This window comes from Etheostoma spectabile, chromosome 5, assembly GCF_008692095.1.
Source record: "Etheostoma spectabile isolate EspeVRDwgs_2016 chromosome 5, UIUC_Espe_1.0, whole genome shotgun sequence".
In the NCBI taxonomy this organism is placed as follows: Eukaryota; Metazoa; Chordata; class Actinopteri; order Perciformes; family Percidae; genus Etheostoma; species Etheostoma spectabile.
In genome coordinates this window covers 7,434,301-7,461,352 of record NC_045737.1, presented here as the reverse complement: position 1 = coordinate 7,461,352, position 27,052 = coordinate 7,434,301, and the positions used below count along the sequence as shown (strand labels likewise).

At 39.7% G+C, this 27,052-nt stretch overlaps 1 protein-coding gene, 1 long non-coding RNA gene and 1 pseudogene across 2 annotated transcripts; all 3 read right to left on the bottom strand.

Annotated features, from left to right (window-relative positions):
- On the bottom strand, window positions 1-24,019 carry LOC116689349 (eosinophil peroxidase-like; annotated as a pseudogene).
- On the bottom strand, window positions 120-5,163 carry LOC116689676 (eosinophil peroxidase-like). Its single transcript, XM_032516265.1, is given in 14 exon segments — window positions 120-508; window positions 511-692; window positions 857-1,094; window positions 1,225-1,395; window positions 1,920-2,178; window positions 2,284-2,444; window positions 2,545-2,896; window positions 3,080-3,286; window positions 3,472-3,601; window positions 3,910-4,042; window positions 4,134-4,309; window positions 4,423-4,510; window positions 4,818-4,886; window positions 5,008-5,163. Coding segments are annotated over 13 exon segments (2,190 nt in total). The 5' UTR covers window positions 4,885-4,886; window positions 5,008-5,163; the 3' UTR covers window positions 120-482.
- A 13-nt stretch (window positions 24,020-24,032) lies between the features above and the next one.
- On the bottom strand, window positions 24,033-24,309 carry LOC116689678 (uncharacterized). Its single transcript, XR_004332069.1, has 2 exons — window positions 24,204-24,309; window positions 24,033-24,082 (listed from the first exon to the last, which is right to left on the bottom strand). It is a non-coding gene; the product is annotated as an uncharacterized LOC116689678 (long non-coding RNA).
- Window positions 24,310-27,052: the final 2,743 nt, after the last annotated feature.

The following is a 27,052-nucleotide window of genomic DNA, read 5'->3' as shown; positions in this document are numbered from 1 at the left end:
TTTTGTTATTTATTTTAATGTCAGCATTACCCCTGCTGTACATTTCTCCTGGTCCAGTGTTGCTCAGTTCACCAGAGATCTTGGACAAATTGTTATAAAAATGAAATACTGAGTCACAGTTGTTTGAATAACTTTCATTTGATGAGATGTAAATTGTCAACTTTTAAGAAAAACAAGACTATAATCCACATATTTCTTTTTTGAAAAATTCATGCCCTGTTATGCAATCATTAAAATTTAATTTTTAAGAGTGAAACAAATCAAATCAAATCAAAGGAACTTAGAAAATATTCCATTTCAACATTAAGCACTCATAGCAATCACAATTAATTCCAGCTGTTAAAGAAATTTATTGAAAATATGGGTAAAAGTAATTTCATTACACACAACAAAGCAAGCAGGTCAGCAGGAACATGAAGAAAGGTCACGCAAAAATCAGATGTTCTGAGATGTCTTTAGTGAGGCCGCTGCAGTGAGGATTCCTACCCAATAGTCTCCTTCCATGGCTGAGGTCAAAGGCAGGGATGGAAGAACATTTAGTGTAACCCTTCTTTGGCCTGGGCTGATACTCAAAGGGCTTCTCTGGTACATCCGTGATACCAGTGTTGTCACAGATGATGCGGGCCAGTGATACGTCCTTCAGAGACTTTCTCTGGGCCTTAGTGAAGAATCCCGGAGTCTCCCACCAAAGTCTGAAATTGAAAGTTTTTTCAAATTTAAACAGCAGTATTCATATCTTCAGTACATGTCAGTCAATAGTGCAATTTTCGTTTTTATTTGAATATAAAAATGAATGTAAAGGCGCAGGTAACACAAATATCTCCAAATCTTTAGCAATGTCAGTTATGTAACATACCGGTCTCCCTGGCGGATTCTCTGGAACTGAGTGGAAATCAAGCATGCAAACAAGGGTCCTACTCGTCCTCCTGGGACAAAGGGCTCAGCCACTCCTCCTAGCCACACATCGATGTTGTCAGGTGTTTTGTAGAGATCCAGCAGTTTCTGGGCCAGATTGGTGTTGTTCAGCACCTGAGCCAGCTCTGCCTGATTTCGTGGCTGTGACAGCCCACAGAACCCACGCCATTTGTTGTAGCCTAAAAAGGGACACAGGGTAAAAAGGAAGCCATGTTTAAGATGATGTATGATCTGCAAAGGCTCAGATGCAAACATAATTCTAACGATACAAAACAGATTGGAAATGGAAAGACTAATTGAGTGTATTACCAGGTAATCCATGGTCTCTGCCTCTCTGCATGTTGAGGGAAGCCAGATCCATCGACAACTTAGCGAAAAATTTGAACAGCCTGTCCCTCAGCTCATCAGACATCATGTGATCCTGCGTGTTCAGCTTGGCCTTACTGCCCACCAGGCCCCTGATGATTGGGTCCAAACCACCTGAAGAACACAAGAGATAGGAACATTTTGAGTTTACGCTACTGTTGCTGATTTCAATGAGCATGTTGTCGTCTAAAGCAGGGGTCCTGAGAGAGACTGATCATGAATGCCCTACCACAGGGGTGTGTCAAACTAAATTTCATCATAAAGGGCCACACTGGAAAATAAAACTCACAAGTCAAGGGCCAGACATGTATAGTTTATTAATCCAAAGTAAAAAAAAAAAATTAAAAAAAGTGACTGTATTATTGCATGTCTCATATAGCCTTCTTACAGTCAAGTTTGAAAAACATTTGGAGGCCCCTCTGGAGTAACTCTGAGGTCCCCTAGGGGTCCTGGACTCCCTGTTGAAGATCTCTGGCCTACATTTGTGGAACAGCCAATAAAAATGCCATCTCTCTAAAATGTCCTGTGACTGGCCAAAGTCTTCTATCGCAGGCTAGATTTTCTAAAACCTATAAAAACATACAACTAATTGATTTTCCATTAGGTGAAGTAAAACAAGTTAAAGATCTTGGCTGTACCTTCAAAGACGACCCTCCATGGTGCGAAGAAGGATTTGTGCAGCAGTGGGCTGGGGTACAAAGGGTGTTCCTGGTATTGCTCATTAAGACGAAAAACGTATGGCTGAATCATCAGGTGAGCGAATCGGTAGGCAGCGGTGGCGAACACATTGGAGATGCTTGGGTCCACGTTTTTATCATAACCAGGGTAGGTGGACAGCTGCTTGGCAAGAATGTCTGGACCAACAATGTGAAGCAAGTAGTCTCTGAAAGTGATAACCTGAAAGACAGAGAAGACACTGAGTTAATTGAACTATGTGAGGACATAACATCCAATCATCAATCCAACATTTCTGGACTCCATGCTGTTAAGCCCCTCTCTAACCTGCATATATCCTCCCATGATCTTGCGTGCTTCCTGGTAGAGTCTCTCTCCGTCCCAGTGAGGATTGAGATTGGCCAGAGCACGTGCCAGACGGTTGTGCTCACGCACAAACAGTGTGTGCAAAGAGGTCAGAGCAGGGTTCTCATTGGTGCGTACGTCACCTTAAAAATCAGAAAAAAATAAAGGGCTGTTAGCTCTGCAAGATGCATGGAATGAATCTAACACTTCAAAAGTCTGTACGTCAATTTTGCTGCCACTCACCACCCACAAAGCAGGGCACCTCCTGTGCATTTGGGACATTAGTAATGCGTGCCCGGGTGGCACATACGTTGGTCGCCGAGCTGGCGAAGGGCAGGTACTCCCGGCCGTTGTCATCGAACTGTGTGTTGACCCTCAACAGGCCCTTATCTGAGGTGAGGTCGCGTAGGAAGCGAGCTTTGATATCCTCTTCACCGTACACCTGACCCGCATCAATGTAAGCCGTGAGAGAGTTTATCTGCTGACGGACATTGCTTGCACCAAAGATGTAGCCTGTGTTTCCAGAACCACAAGCTGGGGCTGAGCGGAAGAAGGGGATGCACTGATCCGCAACGCGGGGGTCATTTGTGGGAAACTGTTTAGATGACAAGAAGCAGTTTACAATTTAAAACAATTTATTAAAAAAAGTATAATAGGTTTAATATGGAATGTGCATTTAATTGTTTGTGTGTGTGTGCGCGCATGTGAGTGTTGTGTGTGTGTGTGTGTGTGTGTGTGTGTGTTTTACATCTTTTCTTGTGTAATGCATGACACTGACCTGAATGGGAAAGCAGGGCTCCGTGCGTTCACAGCCCTGGTTACAGTCAATGCCATTACTGAACGAGCGGATGGTAGGAGATTGAGGAGTAAGGGAAAGGTCATGGTCAGTCCACTGGGCGAAGAATGTCACCATGTGAGTGTAGGTTGGATCACTCTCCACATCAGCGTTTGCTGTGCTCAGAATTCTGTTGGACACTTCCCTTACCTGTGGACAGGATGTGGACAATGAGCACCTTGGTGAAAGTGGCACAAGCTAATACCTTAAGCATCAATGCAAATGGGATTAAATGTTACTTTTCTATACTTTGTTCAGTATTATTGTCTTTTTCCACCTCCTCAGGAGGACAAATTGATATATATATACTATCTATATATATTATAATATATTACCAAAGGAAGTAGAAAATTGTTGACTCTTTGCTTGAGGTCCCAGCCTTTAGGCAGAGAGACTGCATCCTGGTACTCAGCAGGGAGCCAGCGGGCCAAAGGTGTGTTGGAGGCTCCTAAGCGGCTGTTTGCTCTAGGCAAGAAATAAAGAAATCCTTTTATTATTCTTTCTTTCTGTTTCTCATGTTGTTCTACAGCACCATGCACAACATGTACTGTAATTGACAATTCAACAACAAAGATTGTTAGCAGTCCAGTCACTAAGATTTCTTACACCTTTATTTCTGAAATGAAAGAAAGAAAAAGAGGAGGAAAATCGTTGGCAAAATTCTGTTCAGTCCCAGGTTAAAAAAATTAAACCGTCAATTAGCTGTGGATATAATTGTCAGTTGTTATTTTTATGGTCCACCCATCAGTCTTGCTATTTAGCAGTTGCCTCACTTGTGGTTGCAGTTGCTGCTTCCAGTGCGAAACCTGTCCAAATTGGGAGTTGTCCTGCAGGAAGGAAGACGGATTTGGGCAGAGCAGCCCGTCAGATCAGCAATGACCTTCAAATCCCCATCAGAGATCAGATCTAATTACCAGAGACAAAGAATAGACATATATTTACTGTGACTTGAAGCCTTCTGCATGGAAAAGTAAAAGAACACATTTTGGATACACACCTGTGGCATTTATGGAGCGTTTTTCCCGTCTTTCCAAAGATCTCTTAATCAGTCTAACAGCATTAATCATGTAGTCAGCAGAACGCACAGCGGTACGGGTCGGCCCAACAGGCTGCTTCATCAGCCTCAGGATGTCTGACGGATTTGCTGTGTTCCTCCTCACACGATCAAGGCTCCTGTATGGCGCACAACTTTCAGTTTGAATGTATTTCATAAACGCTCATGTTATGCGATTTGTTTTTCTGTCACTTCAGAACTTGTGTAGCAGTTCAGGAGGTTTTACACTCACACTCTTCTGGAGTACTCATAAGCTGAGTCCACCGTTGCCTTGGCTTCAAGCACAGCTTTTTCAATGACACTCCTGCTCAAACGTTGTTCTGAAGACACAAAACATCTTTCAGTTAGTCTGGTCTCTGATTAAGTCACCCTTCACTGATGTTTCTTCATTTTCTTATTCTATCTTCATATTGAAGTTGTATTCAATGGATTTCTAAAGCTATGATGCAGGTTTCTTTCAAGTGTAAAATATCAATTCAGTGATTATATGATACACTAGATGCAGATATTCCTATACAGTATTTTTTTAAATCTAAATGTCAAAACTAAATGTAGTAGGAGACTATTTAATATAAATTCATAATGACTGTGTTTCATTTACATTTGATATACAGTAGTGGTACTCACCGGCATTCACATGGTTTTGCAAACACAGGAAAAGACCTGCAGATAGCAGGCACAAAACCCACTTCATCTCTGAAAAAGACAAACATAGTCCTGTTATATTCACAGTAATCAGTATACCAGAGGACACGGTTTCCTGAATGTGAACTACAATTGACCACAAAGTTAAAAAGTTAGACAAGAGGATTAATACCTGTGATGTCTTAGAAGTCCCACAATGAACCTTCAGCTGCAGTGAGGAGTCAGTGAATTATAGAACATATAGTTGTCGGTTTATATAGTTTTTGGAATGAGGAGGAAACTCCCTACCTCTTTGATCTGATTGATGGGCATGTGGTTTAGCAGGAAACAACGAACCTGTCGTGCAACCAACATGCCGGTAATCAACAATAGTTCAATTAATTGGTGTGATAACATTCATTAAGAATCACTCAGATGTGTCATCTGGAGGAAAAAAAAAAACTTCCTGGTTTGAAGGCTTTTGGGCAACTTTGAGTCACACACTTCTTCAGTCATTCAAGGAGATCAAATATTTTTCCTGAACTAAAGCCAAAAAACATAAAAGCCACGCACGATTTCATAGCCATATAGCGATAATCACGTCATCGGTTACAGTCGATCCAGAGCTCTGCTGCTAAATGCTGAAAACAACGTTTAATAATATTAATATTAAAATATTTTTTTTAATTTTATAGCAAATTTTATTTTTAACTAATTGCATTTTTTGTAAATTCTAATATAGCTTTGTAAATTATTGTATCTAATTCAGCACTTTACCTCAAACATCACGTGCATTAGTCTCCTATTGTTTTCCTGTTTATATTTCCACCTCCATGTTGAATCCTCCTGATGTGGCTGATCTGTGTTTGCTGGGCCTATGAGCTGTTTATTTGTGCCTTGAGGGACATTTTAAGAGAATATTTGAAATATTTTTTTTTGCCACTGCCTGTCATCAAAATAAATTGTCGGACTATTTCTATCTTTCACTGTAACCCCTATATTACTCTTTTTTAAATCCAATTTATGCGTCATTTTATCTTGTCTTGTGTTTCATTTGTATCTTTTCCTAATGCTTTTTCATGTAAAGCACTTTGAACTTTCATGTTGCTGCTGGCATCGCACTACATTAGGGTTTTATCAGAACAGCCAATGTGCAGAGCTGCAGCTAAATTAGAAAGATATTTAACTTAATAATAGTACATACAGTTGAAGAATATATACTGTATATATACAATTACATGGAAGCTATCCAATGTTAAATGTTAATAAACAAACACATAAATGGTGATCTATCTACAGTAACTGCATCCTAAGACCCAACCACATCATTTCACATGACAGACATGATGCCACTTCATTCTGCAGCTGTGTGTGTGTGTGTGTGTGTGTGTGTGTGCGTGCGTGCGTGCGTGCGTGCGTGCGTGTATGCGTGCGTGCGTGCGTGTATGCATAAGGAAGGTTTGAATTATTTGGAAATTATGGGTAATCATTGGTTGCTCATTTATGGGAAAGATTGTTGTTTGTTTATATGCAGCTTCAGTTGCCATGGTCAACATAAATACTGTCCTCTCTATTGTTGGTATCTCTGATTGGACACATGTTAACTAAAAGCAGCATGTGGGTTTTTATAAAAGAATATACATATTAATAAGTGCATACAAATTTGTCAAATGTTCCCAGATCATTCAACAACAGGCTTATAAAAATAAGATAACTTCCCATCTTCCAAAATCTAGTCACATTTTAACAATAACCTCAATATCTAACAAAAAGTTAATTAAATTTCTTTAAGAGTACTAACCTTTCTTATCAAGGAAGTACGGTAATAATGTCGGCTTTACTGGAAGTTTTTTTTCAGGTAAACGGACAAGACAGGAGTGGAGTAAAACAAAGTAAGCATGAGGAAGTCCAAAATGGCAAACTGGAAAAGCCACAGAATGTAGTGACTAATTGACTCTATTTTTAAACAGTGTATGACATAATGGATTTGTGGGCAAATGAGGCATAATTATGGATAATAATAATAATAATAAGTTAAAAACAATGCACTTTTTCAGTGAGGTACTGCAAGTATAAAACGCCAGCTAGTTAAACACATTTAGATGACATTAGAATCATATTAGGGAAAAACCCTTATGAAACTGACATGAGGCTACAACATGTCAACAAAAAAACCGAGAAAAAAAAAAAAGTTACTTGAATCTGATAGCGACACAAAATAGCAACGTTCACAAAACAGAGAAGCTAAAAAGCATTTATTATTGTGGCTACATGATGAAAAATTTTCTTTGGCATTTTGTTGTTACTGGGGATATGGTGTTTGACCAAAAAGGCCGAAGGCGACACCAGGCCTGTGGTGATCAACACCTTTCCCATTATTCAGGTTAGCTCTGACAAGTACCTTGGTGTACATATCGATAATGCACTCAGCTGGAAGGACCACATGAATATTCTCTGTCCCAGACTTCAACAGAGGATGCATTTTCTACAAAGACTTAGAATGTATGGAGTCGAACACAAATGTATGTTGTTGTTCTATCATGCAATATTAGAGAGTATTCTAAAATACGATATCACAGCCTGGTATGGTAACCTGACAGTACAGTCCAAATCACAGATCCCCTGGCAGTTACAGACAGCTATGAAGATTATGTGGGTGAAAAAAAACATCTGTCCCCCCAGACAATTTATGAGCAGTCGGTTATCAGGCAGGCACCAAAAAAAGGTTTGCGATCCAACCCACATACTTCACTCTGAATTTCAGCTTTTACCCTCTGGTTGAAGATTCAGGGTCCCTAAATGCAGACTAAACCGACACAAACACTAGCTTTGTGAATTATTGTATTTAATTCAGCACTTTACCTCAAACATCACGTGCATTAGTCTCCTATTGTTTTCCTGTTTATATTTCCACCTCCATGTTGAATCCTCCTGATGTGGCTGATCTGTGTTTGCTGGGCCTATGAGCTGTTTATTTGTGCCTTGAGGGACATTTTAGTAGAATATTTAAAATATCTTTCATTGCGATACATTAGTGTTTTATCAGAACAGCAGAGCTGCAGCTAAATTAGAAAGATATTTAACTTAATAATAGTACATATACAGTTTAAGAACTGTACTGTATATATACACAATTACATGGAAGGTATCCAATATTAAAAGTTAATAAACAAACACGTAAATGGTGATCTATCTACAGTAACTGCATCCTAAGACCCAACCACATAAGCACATGACAGACTGTACTTTTGTGTGTGTGTGTGTGTGTGTGTGTGTGTGTGTGTGTGTGTGTGCGCGCGTGCGCGTGTGGAATGCATAAGGAAGGTTTGACTTATTTGCAAATTACTCACTTATGGGAAAGATGGGAGTGTCTATGTGTTTACATGCAGCTTCAGTTGTCATAGTCAAAATAAATACTGTCCTCTCTATTGTTGGTATCTCTGATTGGGAACATGCTAACTGAAAGCAGCATGTGGGTTTTTATAAAAGAATATACATATTAATAAGTGCATACAAATTTGTCAAACGTTCCCAGATCATTTAACAACAGGCTTATAAAAATAAGATAACTTCCCATCTTCCAAAATATAGTCACATTTTAACAATAACCTCAATATCTAACAAAAAGCTAATTTTATTTCTTTAAGAGTAATAACCTTTCTTATCAAGGAAGTACGGTAATAATGTCGGCTTTACTGGAAGTTTTTTTTCAGGTAAACGGACAAGACAGGAGTGGAGTAAAACAAAGTAAGCATGAGGAAGTCCAAAATGGCAAACTGGAAAAGCCACAGAATGTAGTGACTAATTGACTCTATTTTTAAACAGTGTATGACATAATGGATTTGTGGGCAAATGAGGCATAATTATGGATAATAATAATAATAATAATAATAATAATAAGTTATAAACAATGCACTTTTCAGGCAGTTTTGCTTCCTCTCTTCAGGGCCTCCAGTGTTCCAAAGTATAAAACGCCAGCGTAACATTTAGAACATTTAGAATCATATTAGGAAAAATTAGACAACTTTAACAGGCTACCTGTCACAAAAGGAAACAAGAAAAAAATACAAAATCTATATTAAATTGTTATCGTTCAAGCATCACGACAACAAAGGTAAAAACAGTCACAAGAAACGTGCTCGCCTATTTCAACTTCAGATACAATGCTTATTTTTATTATTTTCTTCAAAAATTAAATCTATCATTACTGTATATATACATTTAATTTAGCTGCTTCTAAAAAATGGAATCATCACTATCTGGAAGGTAAATCGTAATCTGGGTATATCGGATGTGAGGCCTGGTTGGTGAATGAGTCCAAGACGACAAAGGTTCGGGAGTCCATTATCAAAACAAAACTTGAAAATGCAATGTGTCAAGAAAAGACGTAGTGTCATTTGTGTATGTACATAATGGACCAAGACGTGAACATATAAAAAACAAAAGTCAGCTGTACCCATGAGAAGCTTGACAAACCAATCAATTGATTGTAGTTTGTAATCTTCCACAGAGAAAGTTCAGCAACTACAATAACTAGATTATAATAACTTCAATTCTCGACCAAAATCAAATTGGATTCATTGCCCATCATTAGGTTAAAGTGGTCCTGCGCATTCAGATTTGTCGTGGTTGGAATAGAAATAAGCAAAGTAAAAAAAAAGGTACAGAAATTCTATTATATAAAATAAAAAATACTTTAATAAAGTGGCAATGTGTCAGAGAAAGAGAGAGAGAGTCCGGAGTCTAGTGGTGTCCATCGATCCAGTGGTTACCGAATCATCTTTTTATCAAAGTCCAGCTGGTGACCCAGTGAGAAGCTGTGACACCAAGCGCTCCTTCACTGTGATGTTCAGGTGAAACATCTCTCTGCAGTGAGGACAAGTCAGCGCAACTGAAAAACAGTCAGCTTGTCTTAACCTCAACCACTGCACTGCCTAATCAATCTCACCCTGTATTATGTCAGGCCTATTACATTTTTAGACTAAAGTGGTTTGGGTATTGTCTTTGTCTTCTACAGATACACTATATAAATATGTACAACATTAATGATGGAAGACAAACAGGTAATCCTAACACACTGCCATGACACAAAACTTTAAGTTACTTAATGTAAGTTAACTTGAGTCCTGTTTTGTGAGACGTTTTTTCTTTTTTGCCATACATTGTCAAAATCATGATACATGCACGCAGATAATCATGTCACGCCGTTGCATGTGTGTTTTTGCACCCACTGAGCCTTCACCCCCCCCCATTCTCCCGGCACGTGGGTGGGTGGGGGGCTATGACTCGGGCCCTGTGAACCTCTCAGGCCACGTCGTTAACATGGCAGGCTTCATCAGAATAACGGAATCTGATTAGGCGGCTGTGAACTGCATTTGGAGTAGGGCTGTAATCTCCCAGTCGACTAGTCGATTTATTGGTCAATACATTCTGGCTCGACTAAAATTCTGATTGGTCGATTTTTTGCCGTGTTAATTTCACCAGGTGGAAGCATAGACCGTTAAGGTCTATGGGTGGAAAGCACTAATTGCAAATGGGGGTGTTTTCAGAGCACCCCTGTTTCACAGGTAACAGTCTGTCTTCAGAACACCCCCCTTGTTTTCACTTTTTTTAAGATTAGCCCAACCCACTGGAGACAGATTGAAGAAAATACTAGAAAGCCTTGGTTTGGTGAATATTTATTGAATTGTGAGCATTTAATTTACAGTCAGTCCTCAGCATTTTACAAAAATAGTTAACGGAAAAAAAGTCAAATGCAAAGTTTGCAAGCAACAGTTTGCATATTGCAGCTCTACTACAAACATGGCACATCACCTAAATAATGGTAAGCTAACTTGTCTGCGTTAGGTTGCCCTGTCTGTTTTGAGTAGGCTATAAGAACATGTCAGAATTGGCATATTTCATAGTCTAATAATTGTTGGCGCACCCACCGTCTGGGTAGCGTTCCCCAGACACACCCAGACCACGCTGGCTGTTAAGCCTCCTCTATCATCCAAACGCAAAAATAATATCACGGAAGGAATTGTCGACTTTATTGCTCAGGATATGAGGCCCACTGCTGTTGTGGAAGGCCAAGGTTTTAAGAACTGGTTAAAAGTTTTGGAACCAAGATATTCAGCCCCAGCACGCCTGGCGCAGTCATGCATGGACTAACCGCCAAATGTGAGGGACTCAAAAAGAAAGTATCAGAGTTATTACAACACAGCGAGGCGCTGAGTTTGACCACAAATATGTTTATATATACAGTATTTTAAAATGGATGTGTCTTTTGTGTTTAAGAGTGAAAGCTTTAAATTAATAGTCTTTTCGTGTCTCAGCTGCGAAGCCGAGTTCCTATGTTCAGCCGCTCTGTGCGAGTACAGAGCGATTGAAATCATAGTGTCTGTCAGTTATTATAACATATGACAAAAACAATTGTCTTTATATTATGTTGCATATTCCTCAACAGTTCTTGTGCTGATAACACAAGTTGACTTAGTACTTTTTTTCGGAAATCATAGGCTAAAATATTTTGCATGTGCACGTGATGCAACGCTGTCAGAGCCGACAAACAACTGTCATTTCAGTGCAAAATAATTCAAAATCAATAACGATTTAATATACTGCGAATAGCCTCCTAGTTTTTTATGTTTATTTATGATTAATTTAGGCGGACAAGGACAAGTACGGCGCAGTTAATTAATCTAACTTGATTTTACTTAGGATCTTTACTTTTCTTACAAATTAACTGCAATTCCGTGTAGGTCAAAAGACTGTGTTGCTCCAAAGTCCAGTGGCTTCTGGCTGTTTCGCAGGGTACTTATCCTTTTAGCCAATCAAATTACATTATTCTAGGTCACTGGTGAACTCCAATTTATACATTCCATATTCAACACAGGTTTTGTCAGGTCTCACAAAAGTAAACTCAAAAGATTATTTTCATAGAAATGGCTTCAACCTATCCCGGTCCCTAATTGACTAGGCCTTAGCATATCAATTATCAACCTAAACTTAAACTTAAGCCATTTAGACTCCCACATTTATCAACTTCTCAATTCCTTTTTCGCAGGAAAGTATTTAAAGGTAAACATTAACTGGCAAGTATTAACAACTAAATACTTTCACAGACTATTCAAAACTGGTCATTTCTCTTCTATTCAATCTACTCTGGTAAGTATTTCTAATTTATTTTGTCTCTTTTTTATCTTCAGTCTTCTCCCTGCAATAAACAAAGTTTAGTTATGGGTCTTTGAATATGGGTCCTGAAGGGGGCTCTAATACATCATCAATAGATTCATGAGCATCTTCAAATTCTTCATTCACCTTTAGTTTAGCTTCTGAAGCAGCAAGCTCAGTTTCAAGCTCCAATTGCTCTTTTTTAATTCTCAAGTGAAGTTCTTCCTGTTCAATTGCTTCTCTTTTTCATTGCTGCAGCTCTTGCCAACAACGCTTCACGTTCAGCCCTAATTCTCAGCATTGCAGAAGTACTGGAAGTATGGCTTACCACGGAGCTTGCTTTGGATACACTATCATGTGGCCTTATATCGTCTTCTTCATCCTAAGACATCTGCAATCCATTTGTTTGTGTCTTCTATAAACCATTTAAAATCCAAATATCTGTTCTCATAGACATCTTGATCCGCTTTCTTAACTTCTTCATCTATTAGCTCACACAACTCTTCATTAATCCGTTCATACTGTCCTAAGTATCTTTCAAACATTAGCAAGGCTTCATCTTTGATTTAATTAACATTGTCTTCATTTTCCTTCAATTTGGTTAAGTCATTCTATTGTTTGGTTACTTGTGCCAACCTTCCCTTGTGTTCACCTTTCAGTCTTTGTATTTTCTCCACAGCCTTTTCTGTGGGCTTTGGCGCCCTCTTTTGGTCAACACGCGCAACTGCGCTTTTATATGCCATGTCAGGTCACTCGAAAATCCCCACACAAAACTGTCACAATTCCTTGAATTGTCCACAGCTTCTACTTTTCTTAAACATTCACAAGCACTTGTGTAAATGGGTTATTGTAATGTAGGATTCCTTCAAGTAAAGCTCTATGACTTTCAGAACCGACTATCCAGTGGACACTAGCTGTCGCCTTTAGACGATGGTTAGCTTTAGCATCGTCAGGAGGCTAATAGAATCAAGAAGAGAATATCAGACCTGTTCCAGGGAAAGCTTCATTCAGCCGATGACTGACACTAAAAGTAGGCTATCTCTGGCTGACTTTCTGTGTTCTTGAGCTGTGGCATAGTTTTCGGCCATAATTGTCTATTTTCCTCGCCAGCATCCGCTAGCATGTTTCCTCAGCTCAGCCCAGTCAATTAGCTCACCGTCCTCCCGAGCGACTGGCTTCTTCTTCTTCTTAGGCAGTCGTCTTACGCTGCTCGTCTTTTTTCCTGCTTCGTCGAGCAATCTTCCGAATTTGCCCGATATTTTTACTACGTCGAGCAGTATTTTGACTTTGATGAGAGTGCTACAAACTGACTCACTAGCTTAGGACAAAACGTCAGTAAATGTCTTGAATCCAAAGTTCTTCGTTTGTCTGTTTACTTAAAAAAATTCTAAACATAAAATACAAAAACTTAGTATCTTTACTTTTCTTACAAATTAATTGCAATTCTGTGTAGGTCTAAAGACTGTGTTGCTCCAAAGACCAGTGGCTTCTGGCTGTTTCGCAGGGTACTATTTTTTAGCAGCCAATCAAATTACATTATTCTAGGTCACTGGTAAACTCTGATTTCTACGTTCCATTTTCAACACAGGTTTTGTCAGGTCTTACAAAAATAAAACTGAAAAGATTATTTCCATAGAAATGGCTTCAACACTTCTTAACAGTCGAACTGAAACACTGGCAGTGAGCTCCAGGTCCTGCAGCCGCAGACGGACCACCATCAGTTGGGCTCGGCCAGCGTGGAAACGCTAGAAATCGTTGCTGCTGACCTCAACCTGATCTGATTGGAGCTCCAGACCAGTGTTGGTGTTGAATAGCAAACTATCCTTACCAAACTAACCAACCAGCACACTTATAAATAAATACATTTTAATATAAAAGGCACGCGTTATACTAACTGAGGGCGGTCTGTCTGCGGCTGCAGGACCTGGAGCTCACCGCCAGCGTTTCAGGTTGACTGTTTAATGTATTAGGATAACTAAAATATATTTATTTATAAGCGGGGTTAGTTTGCTAATGCTAGCTTGCTATTCCACCAACACTGGCGGTGGGCTCCAGGGGGGTTGTGCCGTTGCTACCGGGTCTAGAGCTCTCCGTGTCCCGCTGGAGCACCGATCAGATCAGGTTGAGGTCGGCAACGAAGCTTTCTAGCAGTGTTCACGCTGGCCGAGCCCCACTGGTGGTGGTCCGTCCGTGGCTACAGGACCTGGAGCTCACCGCCAGTGTTTCAGTTTGACTGTTAAAAGTGTTGAGATAATTAAAGTATTTACAGTATTTAGAAGCGGGCTGGCTGGTAGTTAGCTAACGCTAGCTTTCATGCTACATAAATAAGCTGGACAGAGTTGTCCCTCATCTGGCGATAGAAACCTTGCTGTCCCCGACGTCCTGTTGGCTCCGAGCTACGACTATCACAGTACAAATTAGTTTTTGCACCAATGTATCACAAGAAGTGTTGCAAAGTCAGGGCGCAGACTCCCAGTGGGGTGATGCGAGAGAGCACCTTGCAGCAACAGATTTGGGGAGGTTGTAATTTCTGAGTTGTGGTTGTACTGTAAAAGTGACTGAAGTGAAGAAGAAATAAGATACAGATTTTTTCTGCAAGCTCTTAAATAATTTTCTACAAGTGCTCACATCGCATCTACGAGTTCAATTTTAGTTTTACAAGCTCTCAAATCATATTCTACAAGTGCTCACATCTAATCTACGAGTACAGATTTTTTTTACAAGCTCTTAAATCATATTCTACAAGTGCTCACATCGCATTTACGCACTCTCACATTTTGCACCATATTTACCTTCATATTAGAGGGAGAAGCCTAAACAAAATAGAACAATAGTTACGTACTGTAACTCCAGATTCTATGAGTATAGGGTTAGCCCTCTAAGGTCCGAGCCACCTGCTCCAGTAACAATAGCTAAAGAAAAAGCTGATGTTGGGAGACGAGCAACAGGTCCGCTCTGTTTATATATAGTATCTGTGGACATAGTTGAAGCCAGTGCTGGACGCAAGGGCGGGAAAGAAAATCTTCCCAACTGCGCATGCGGGACGGGATAAGACCCAGCAGCGTAGCCTTAGAGGGCTATACCTATACTCATAGAATCTGGAGTTACAACACGTAACTATCGTTTTGAGGGCAATATTTCACTCTTGGCTCTGAGCCTGCAGCCTTTATTTGTTGCGTTTTTGAACATGTAAAAGTGCTTGGTGACTCTGGGATACTACTTTCCTCTTCTTGGATACGGTGGATGAGAAACTGAGAGGGGGCCCTCGAGAACTGTGAAACACCAGAGTATTTTTGGGAAAGGCAGAGGTCAAAGGCTTCGCCCCCAGATTTGTTGAGGGTACTGCCCTCTCCCATTTTCTCTGGAGCTGGACTTAACAGACCTTTGGTGGGGCCATATGTTCCGTCCATGACCTCTGCTTTTTGTGTGTCACTCAGGCCCGAGAGGTTCAGCCACAAGGCCCACTAACCTGCGACTGCGAGGCCTTGCACTGCACCATGTGGGGAGTGCAGCACAAGTGCAGAGGACCAGGTTAGGTGTCCCTCAGTCCAGCTGACAACCCATCTCCTTGAAGATTTCAGCCTGGTATGCAGACAGCAGTGTCATTGCAGCCGGCAGAAGCTCTTTCGCAGGCAGCTGGGCTGGTGGAAGCCTCTTGAACGAGCATGTTGCTACCGGTTGCTACGACAAAACAAATCGTTGCTAGTGCGCATGTCCATTGTGACGTCATGTTAACGTGGAACCGAGCTCCATGATTGCTTTATGCACTTTTGAGCACTGTCATTGGAGTGTACCGGACCAAACGCTGTATCTAGTTCTCTTAATAAATCTATGGTCGTAACACAATAGCTTACTCCAGGTACCTGGTCTGGCTAACAAACGATGCTAACCAAACCCAGAGGGGCTAATTAGCTAGAGGGTAGAAGAGTTACACAGCTAAGCAACCAATAAAAAAGTATCAACTAACATACATAGGAGCAGTTCGCTGCTTTCAAAACTGTGTAACAACAAGGTAACAACTACTTGCAAAGTACACCAAATCTAGACAGGGTCGGGAACTGCGTTTGGCGATGTAGTCCTAAACGGTCCGACCAAGCTAGCCTAGAAGCGCTTAGGGAGCTCAGTATAGTTTCTTCACAGGAAGAAAGCGAGAATGATTTGTAAGGAGCTGGTTGACTGTGATTATATGAGGGGACGTTTCCATAGTTGGTCATGCCGAGGCGATTCTCTTAGTAGCTATGTTTCCATCCACACGTTTTTATTCAAATTAAGTGATAATGATTAAAAAATGCCTTACGGAAAAGTAAAATTTGATGGAATATCATGAATATCGACTCAAAGAAATACGTTCGGTCTCATCGGATTTTCTCTTGATCGATGTACGGCTTATGCGATAAACGCTGCTAGAAACGTCATTTGCTGAATAAATAATGAATTGCGATTAAGTTTTAGGTCCTTTTATGGTTGCAATCTGCCACAAAACGAAGAAAAATAAGTTTTAGTTAATTTTTGCCCAGTATGTCCGCTCTGTTTGCACACATGGCGGATGTCAACAAAGACAGATGTTAGTGGACGGAGGAGGAGACGAGAGACTTTTTGAATTTAATTAATCAGGAACTCACAAAGGAAATGGACGACAAAGGTTACTACAAGCCGTGGGATGTCCTCCGGAGTAAATGGAAGGCGCTCAAACAGTGACACATGTCTCAAAAAAGAGTTGTCTCACAGCAGTGCCGGAGGGAAAATAAAAGGCAAGTTGCATCATCACAGCGATGTGTTGATAGCATCGTTGTTTTCTTATTATAGCTTGATATGTTGCTATCAGCTGGCACATAAGCATTATTACAACTTGTGCAATATTGCTTATTTGTTGGTAGACAGTGCGATCCCTATGGTCCAGAAAAACTTTGTTTGCAAAAGTTTGCTTGAATATTGTGCAATTCAGTGCGAAAATGAATGAAAACACCTTTAAAATGTCTAAAATCAATTTGATATGCCAATTTGATTGCAAAAAAGCACGTGACGTCATTACACACAGGTTTTTATTCGCTTTAAAGCCGTTGGATGGAAATACCAGCTTTATTCACATGAGTTTTTTTAACCAAACTTCAGATAATTTGATTGACAAGTAGATGGAAACTTAGCTAGTGAAACACACAACAAAGCTAGAAATAAACTGAATCGGATGCAGGTTAATAGCCTAATCAGCTGATCCTGTCTATTAGCCAGCATCTCCATTTTTTTTTTTTTTTTTTTTTTTTTTGATCTTACAGGTCCAAACAATATAGTCAATGACACTACCTGACATACTTCTCATTGAGCCATTTGCAATTATACAATAATAACCCACACAAACAAAAGCATCACCGGCTCGGTAGACAGTACTAAAGTAAGCCAGGACCCTTTAGACATTCATTCTACATTACATACTCATAACCATTTTTAGACCTAGTAAAATCAGAATGAAAACTGAACAAACATGTTGGGGTAAACCTCAATGACTCAAAAAGCCCTCTTCCGAGGGGGAATAATAATAAAACAAATTAAAAAAAAGGACACCCAAATCTACTTTAAACAAATGAAGGGCGTAATGGAGTGATGTATGTTATCCATCTTTCCCATCTTTTCAAAAAAGTTCCCTGTTGCAGTCTCAAAGCAAAAGTAATCCTTTCCATCTTGAAAATATCGTAGATAATGTCAATCCATTCCTCCATGGTGGGTTTTCCTGGTTTTAACCACCTTCTAGTAATAGCTTTTCTACTAGCAGCACTTAAGATCTTAAACAAGTATTTGACATGAGAAGAAACATTTTTTGTTGTTAAGGCACCTAAATATAAAGACTCAAATTTAAATTGAATGTCCACCTGAAAAATGCTTTGCAAAGCTTTATAAACCTCCCTCCAAAATGGAATCAATAATGTACAGGACCAGAAAATGTGAAAATGATTTGCTTCGAGGCACCCACATTGTCGCCAACATGCCGAAGAATTGGTGTAGTGCTTCTTTTGAGCTGGAGTAATGAAAAACCTTATAAGGTTTTTCCAGCAAAACTCTCGCCATAAAGATGAACTGGAAGTTTTCCACTGTATCTCACATAAGTTCTCCCAATCTTCTTCACTTAAGACAAAATTTCCTTCCTGTTCCCATTTTTGCTTTACAGACATTGAACTACCTTTTGTTTGTTGTAGCCCCTTGTATATTCTTGAGATGAGCTTCCGGTTAGAGCCAACAAGATAAGCCTCTATAAACACTTTTAACAGAATGTTATCCCCGCCTACTATTGTACACCTCTTCAGCATTTGGTCAAAGCATCTCCATTTTTTAAACATTATGACAGTATGTTGCACCCCTAAATGACACTGCATGTGTTCTATTCTGCAAGTTGCCATTGTATCAATTTAAGTCATGCATGCAAGCATATAACAGCTGTTAATGTTAGCTAGTTGCAAAAGGCAGCCCCTTATCTGCTGTACAGCCTATTGCTTTTCTCGCTGTCTGACTGATAGGGAACTCCGTTATTAATGCTCCTTTTTAGTCCTGGTGAGTTTGTGTGTGAGGCCACATGCTCAGACATGTAAGAACGCATTCACCAAATTGAAGGCATTGCCTTATAAATAACAGTCCTCCCTACAGCCCTGCTCCCTCAACTTGCTGTGTTGTCGCCGTAGTTGCAGAAAGACCCCACGCTGTACATAAGGTGCCTCTGCACCCCTTTTGTTTCAGACCGTCCCACCAGGCTTTGGGCCACGCCTCCTCATTTACATACTTTTTTTTTGAAATGCCAACTGCTAAATCCAAATAGAAAACCTGAAACTTAAAATGTCACAGGGGAATTGCCAAATGTAAAATGTAGACTTCAAAATTTAAAATGGAAAAGGATGAAGTGCAAAAAATTAAATTATTTCTATTTTTCTATTTTAATTGAAGTATTTCCATTTAAGCTTTACCATTTCACATTTTGAGTTTCATATTTGATGTTTCTCTTTTCTTATTTCCATTGCGATTTTCAATCAATCAAAGAGTTCAGTTTAAGCAGTTATATTTAAGCTTTGCATTTTAAATTAGACTTTTTACATTGCACTTTACATTTTCAAATTATCATTTTACATTTCAACTTTGCTTTTTCAGTTTCCTTGTTTTTTTTTAAATTCAATTATGGCATGATTTTTCCTAGCATAGTAAAATAATATTTTTAATTTGATCTTGCTTCAATTTCTTTTTGGACTATCAATTTGACTTATGAATAAATATGTCCTCTGTAGTCTTTATGCATGGCAAACTGATTTAAATTAGTAAAAAAAGTAGTATTGGCTCTGACTTGTAGATTGTAGATGAATGGTTCGGAAAAGGTTTTAAAAATCAGTAAAGTGTCACAGACAATGAGAAGAAAATATGAGGTGGGAAAGCTGCTTTTTATACATAAAATGGTATTTAAAGTTACAAGCTAATGTAGATGAACATGTGAGGGCTTAAACTGTGACACACAGCATAATCAAATAAATATATTATTTTTATTAATTATTATTTTTTGTTATTTATTTCAATGTCAGCATTACCCCTGCTGTACATTTCTCTTGGTCCAATGTTGCTCAGTTCACCAGAGATTTTGGAAATATTGTTATAAAAATGAAACACTGAGTCATAGTTGTTTGAATAACTCTCTAATGAGATATAAATTGTCAACTCTTAAGACAAACAAGACTATAATCCACATATTTGTTTTTTGAAAAATACATGTCATGTAATGCACAGAAATTTTTTAGAGAGTTCACTTTTATTTATGAATCATTACAATTAAATTTTTAAGAGAGAAACAAATCAAATCAAAGGAACTTTCACATTTCAACATTAAGCACTTTTTGTAATCACAATTAATTCCAGCAGTTAAAGAAATTTATTAAAAATGTGGGTAAAAGTAAATTCATTACACACAACAAAGCAAGCAGGTCAGCAGGAACATGAAGAAAGGTCACGCAAAAAATCTGAGGCTCTGAGATGTCTTTAGTGAGGCCGCTGCAGTGAGGATTCCTACCCAATAGTCTCCTTCCATGGCCTGAGGTCAAAGGCAGGGATGGAAGAACATTTAGTGTAACCCTTCTTTGGCCTGGGCTGATACTCAAAGGGCTTCTCTGGTACATCCGTGATACCAGTGTTGTCACAGATGATGCGGGCCAGTGATACGTCCTTCAGAGACTTTCTCTGGGCCTTAGTGAAGAATCCGGAGTCTCCACCAAAGTCTGAAATTGAAAGTTTTTTCAAATTTAAACAGCAGTATTCATATCTTCAGTACATGTCAGTCAATAGTGCAATTTTCGTTTTATTTGAATATAAAAATGAATGTAAAGGCGCAGGTAACACAAATATCTCCAAATCTTTAGCAATGTCAGTTATGTAACATACCGGTCTCCCTGGCGGATTCTCTGGAACTGAGTGGAAATCAAGCATGCAAACAGGGTCCTACTCGTCCTCCTGGGACAAAGGGCTCAGCCACTCCTCCTAGCCACACATCGATGTTGTCAGGTGTTTTGTAGAGATCCAGCAGTTTCTGGGCCAGATTGGTGTTGTTCAGCACCTGAGCCAGCTCTGCTGATTTCGTGGCTGTGACAGCCCACAGAACCCACGCCATTTGTTGTAGCCTAAAAAGGGACACAGGGTAAAAAGGAAGCCATGTTTAAGATGATGTATGATCTGCAAAGGCTCAGATGCAAACATAATTCTAACGATACAAAACAGATTGGAAATGGAAAGACTAATTGAGTGTATTACCAGGTAATCCATGGTCTCTGCCTCTCTGCATGTTGAGGGAAGCCAGATCCATCGACAACTTAGCGAAAAATTTGAACAGCCTGTCCCTCAGCTCATCAGACATCATGTGATCCTGCGTGTTCAGCTTGGCCTTACTGCCCACCAGGCCCCTGATGATTGGGTCCAAACCACCTGAAGAACACAAGAGATAGGAACATTTTAAGTTTACGCTACTGTTGCTGATTTCAATGAGCATGTTGTCGTCTAAAGCAGGGGTCCTGAGAGAGACTGATCATGAATGCCCTACCACAGGGGTGTGTCAAACTAAATTTTATCATAAAGGGCCACACTGGAAAATAAAACTCACAACTCAAGGGCCAGACAAGTATAGTTTATTAATCCAAAGTTAAAAGTATAGCCTTCTTACATACAAGTTTGAAAAACATTTGGAGGCCCCTCTGGAGTAACTCTGAGGTCCCCTAGGGGTCCTGGACCCCATGTTGAAGATCTCTGGCCTACATTTGGGGAACAGCCAATAAAAATGCCATCTCTCTAAAATGTCCTGTGACTGGCCGAAGTCTTCTATTGCAGGCTAGATTTTCTAAAGCCTATAAAAACATACAACTAATTGATTTTCCATTAGGTGAAGTAAAACAAGTTAAAGATTATGGTTGTACCTTCAAAGACGACCCTCCATGGTGCAAAGAAGGATTTGTGCAGCAGTGGGCTGGGGTACAAAGGGTGTTCCTGGTATTGCTCATTAAGACGAAAAACGTATGGCTGAATCATCAGGTGAGCGAATCGGTAGGCAGCGGTGGCGAACACATTGGAGATGCTTGGGTCCACGTTTTTATCATAACCAGGGTAGGTGGACAGCTGCTTGGCAAGAATGTCTGGACCAACAATGTGAAGCAAGTAGTCTCTGAAAGTGATAACCTGAAAGACAGAGAAGACACTGAGTTAATTGAACTATGTGAGGACATAACATCCAATCATCAATCCAACATTTCTGGACTCCATGCTGTTAACCCCCTCTCTAACCTGATATATCCTCCCATGATTTTGGTGTTTCTGGTAGAGTCTCTCCCCGTCCAGTGAGGATTGAGATTGGGCCCAGAGCACGTGCCAGACGGTTGTGCTCACGCACAAACAGTGTGGCAGGAGGTCAGAGCGGGGGTTCTCATTGGTGCGTACGTCACCTTAAAAATCAGAACAAAATCAATAAAAGGGCTGTTAGCTCTGCACAAGCATGGAATGAATCTAACACTTCAAAAGCTGTACGTCAATTTTGCTGCCACTCACCACCCACAAAAACAGGGCACCTCCCGGCATTTGGGGGCTTAGTAATGCGGCCGGGTGGACATAGTTTGGGCGCCGAGTGGCGAAGGGCAGGTACTCCCGGCGTTGTCATCGAAAATGGTGTTGACCCCAACAGGCCCTTATCTGAGGGTAGGGTCGCGTAGGAAGCGACTTTGATATCCTCTTTACCCTACACCTGACCCGCATCAATGTAAGCCGTGGAGAGTTTATCTGTGACGGACATTGCTGCCACCCAAAAATGTAGCCTGTGTTTCCAGAACCACAAGTGGGGTGAGGGAAGAAGGGGATGCATGATCCGCAACGCGGGGGTCATTTGTGGGAAAAATGTTTAGATGACAAGAAAAAAGTTAGCATCCAGTATATGTGTAGTGTGTGTGTGTGTGTAGGGTGTGTGTGGGGTGTGTGTGTGTTTTACATCTTTTTTGGTAATGCATGACCTGACCTGAATGGGAAAGCAGGGCTCCGTGCGTTCACAGCCCCGGTTACAGCAATGCCATTAATGAACGAGGGATGGTAGGAGATTGAGGGGTAAGGGAAAGGTCATGGTCAGTCCACTGGGCGAAGAATGTCACCATGGGAGTGTAGGTTGGATCACTCTCAAAATCAGCGTTTGCTGTGCTCAGAATTCTGTGGGGCACTTCCCTTACCTGGGACAGGATGTGGACAATGAGCACCTTGGTGAAAGTGGCAAAGCTAATACCTTAAGATCAATGCAAATGGGATTAAATGTTTCTTTTCTTACTTTGTTCAGTATTATTGTCTTTTTCCCCCTCCTCAGGAGGACAAATGATATAATCCCTTTAAATTATAAAATATTTCCCAAAAGGGAAGTAGAAAATTGTTGCTCTTTGTTGAGGTCCCAGCCTTTTAGGCAAGAGAGCATCTGGATCAGAGGGAGCCAGGGGCCAAAGGTTGTTGGGGCTCCTAAGGGTTTTGTTTGCTCAGGCAAGAAAAAAAGAAATTTTTTATATTTTTTTTTTCTTTTTCTCATGTATTTGAAATTTCAAGAAAAAGAATGTTAGAGCCAGCACTAAGTTTTTCCCCTTTTATTTTGAAAAAAAAAAAAAAAAAGAGGGGGAAAAATCTTGGAAAAATTCAGTCAGCCCAGTTTAAATATACGCCATTACATCTTTTGCTATTTAGCAGTTGCATACTTGTTTTTTGCTTTGCGTTTCCAGGCGAACGCCCAAAATTGGGGGTTTGTCCTGCAGGAAGGGGAGGTTGGGGGCAGGCAGCCCGTCGACAGAAAGACCTTCAAACCCCCCTTTCGGGAATCAGACTAATTACCAGAGAAAAATGACAAAATTTTTACGTGACTTAAGCCCTCTGCACGGAAAATAAAAGAAACTTTTTGGATACACCCCCGGGGGCTTTTAGGAGGTTTTCCCGTTTTTCCAAAAGATCTCTAACAGTCAACAGCTTTATCTGTAGCAGCAGAACGCACAGCGGACGGGCGGCCCAAAGGTGTTCATCAGCCCGGGTCGGGTTTTGCGGTTCCCCCTCAACGAAAAGGGGCCCCTGTTGGGCAAAACTTTATTTTGAATGTATTTCATAAACGCTAGTTAGGTTTTGTTTTTCGTCCTTCAAAATGTGGCAGTCGGGGGTTTTACACTCCACTTTCTGGAGTATTTAAAAGCTGAGTCCCCGGCCCTTGGGCTTCAAGCAAAGCTTTTCAAGGACACCCCGCTAAAACGTGTTTAAAGACACAAAACATTTTCTTTAGTTGGTCTGTTTAAGTCACCCTTCAGAGTTTTTTCATTTTCATTTATTTCTATTGAGTTGTTTTCAAGGTTCTAAAGCTATGATGCGGTTTCTTTAAGTGTAAATATCAATTCATGATTATATGATACACTAGATGCAGATATTCATACAGTATTTTTTTAAATCTAAATGTCAAAACTAATTGTAGTAGGAGACTATTTAATATAATTAATAACGACTGTGTTTCATTTATATTGATATACAGTAGTGGTACTCACCGGCATTCACATGGTTTTGCAAACACAGGAAAAGACCTGCAGATAGCAGGCACAAAACCCACTTCATCTCTGAAAAAGACAAACATAGTCCTGTTATATTCACAGTAATCAGTATACCAGAGGACACGGTTTCCTGAATGTGAACCACAATTGACCACAAAGTTAAAAAGTTAGACAAGAGGATTAATACCTGTGATGTCTTAGAAGTCCCACAATGAACCTTCAGCTGCAGTGAGGAGTCAGTGAATTATAGAACATATAGTTGTCGGTTTATATAGTTTTTGGAATGAGGAGGAAACTCCCTACCTAATTGATCTGATTGATGGGCATGTGGTTTAGCAGGAAACAAACAACCTGTCTTACATGTTTGTTATATGTTGCAGATAATAGTTGCATGTTCTGCATCCATTATCTTATCTATAACAAAAGATGTGTAAAATAACATAATGGTCAGCTGGATACAGATCAGCCTGAAAAGTCTCTTTATTTCTTAAACTAAAACGTAATCTGTGATCCTGAAAGCTTTTGGGCATTTCTGAAACACCAGTCAATCAAGGAGACAAAAACAAGTTCCTAAACTGAAGCCAAAATAACACAAAAGCCTCCCACAATTTATTTTATAATTGCATTTTTTGTGAGTAAATTCTAACATAGCTTTGTGAATTATTGTATTTAATTCAGCACTTTACCTCAAACATCACGTGCATTAGTCTCCTATTGTTTTCCTGTTTATATTTCCACCTCCATGTTGAATCCTCCTGATGTGGCTGATCTGTGTTTGCTGGGCCTATGAGCTGTTTATTTGTGCCTTGAGGGACATTTTAAGAGAATATTTATGTAAGTATTTTTTGTCACTGCCTGTCATTAAAATCTATTTATTTATCTTTCACTGCACTGTAAACTTTAAATTACTTATAACTTTATTTTACTCTTTTTAAATTGGCTTTTCACGTAAAGCACTTTGAACTTCAATAATGCTGTGTGTGTATGTGTGTGTGTGTGTGTGTGTGTGTGTGTGTGTGTGTGTGTGTGTGTGTGTGTGTGTGGTGTGTTTTATATATATGTGTGTGTGTGTGGAAAGATGCAGGAAGGAGTAATCATAAAATAATCTTTATCGCCTACTCACTTGTTGATATCTTTGTTTGGGCACAGGTCCAAACAAAGCAGTATGTGGGTTTTCCAAAAGAATAAACATATTAAGTTCATACACATTTTTCAAATTGTTCCCAGATCATTCAACAACAGGCTTATAAAAAGAAGTTATCAATAAGTAACTAATACTTCTCATCTTTCAAAATACAGTCATATTCTAAAAATGACCTAAATAAAATAACCCATAGTTGAAGGATGTATCATAATAGGGTGTGTAATCCCAACACAACTCCACTAGTATATTATTTTGTATTACTTTTATCTATTTTCTAAATTTCCTAATTACTAGATTCAATTCTTCTTGAGTATTAAGTGTAAGGCATTCTTAATATTAATGACATGCAAATCACAGACAAGAAGAAGCTCTAGGCTTGCCAATAAAATTAATTAACTAAAATAATTGTATCATATTTTTCAACCACTGTGCTACATATCACTGCATGCTTCACAACACGCTGCTGGTAACAAAAGGGTCTCTTCAGAGTACACATATATCCTGTATCAGACAAACGTCCATTTAAAATAACACAAAAGTTAATTTAATTTCCCTTAAAAGTACCTATCTTATCTTAAGGAAGTCCTGTAACAGTTGGGAATTTACTGGGTGTCTCTTCAGGTAAATGGACTAGACAGGAGGGAGTGAATTATAGTAAGCATGATGAAATCTAAAATGTCAAACTGGAAAAGCCACATGGTAGCTCACCACGGCTGCCTGGTGTGCATCTAGTTCAGTCTGATGATTGATCTGACAGAACAAGGTGATGAATTTACTGGAATCCATCCTTGAACAGTGTTTGAAGAAATGGATTAGTAGACAAATGATGCATGATTATGGAAGATATAAAAGATGCATTTTTTCAGTGCAGTACTGGAAGTATAAAGCCTGCTAGTTAACCCTTGTATTGGCTTCACTTTCGGGACCCTCTCGTATCCCTTGGGTCAAATTTACCCGTGACTTATTTGGGGTTTTAAAAACAATGCTGAAATAAAGTTTTACTTCATAATCTATTAACAAAAATTGTCTTTAACTCAATTTCAAACAACTTAGATAACATATGTGTTTAGGGAATGCTCTACTAGACACAATTAAAAATGGAAGTGTGATTCGTTTTTGTCATAAGGGTTATAATTCATGTTAAAAATCCACTATGGAAAAAAAGTGTAATATCCAGAATAATTTTCTGAATTGAGTCAGAAATACATGTTTATCACAGAAATTAAGGTAAGGACATTGATTTTCAGGTAGAAAAAAATGTAACTTGTACCATTTTTCTTCTTGTAAAAATTTGAAATGGGTCAGTTTGACCCGAAAACCATACAAGGGTTAAATACATTTAGATGAGATTAAGGATAGCGTAATACTGGCAAATTGTCACGAATTCAATTCAATTTCAATTCAATTTTATTTATAGTATCAATTCATAACAAGAGTTATCTCAAGACACTTTACAGATAGAGTAGGTCTAGACCACACTCCAGAATTTACAAGGACCCAACAGTTCTAGTAGTTTCCTCCAGAGCAAGCAACAGTGGCGAGGAAAAACTCCCCTTTGGGAAGAAACCTCGGTCAGACCCGGGCTCTTGGTAGGTGGTGTCTGACGACCGGTTGGGATTAGAATGAAGAGTGGCAAAAACAGTCCCAAAAAATAGTAGTTTGTAGTAGTTCTTTGTAGTAGTTCGTGGCATAGCAGGGCACTGTGCGGCGTTACAAGGCACAGCAGGACGTAGCTGGGCACGGCAGAGCGTAGCAGGACGTAACATGGCATCGCAGAACGTGTAGCGGGACCATGGCGACAGCTGCTACCATGATTTTGGAGCGTCCCTGATCCGAGGGAACATGCTGGGGAAAAAGAACATAAGGACTCTGGGGAATGACTCCCCAGAGCT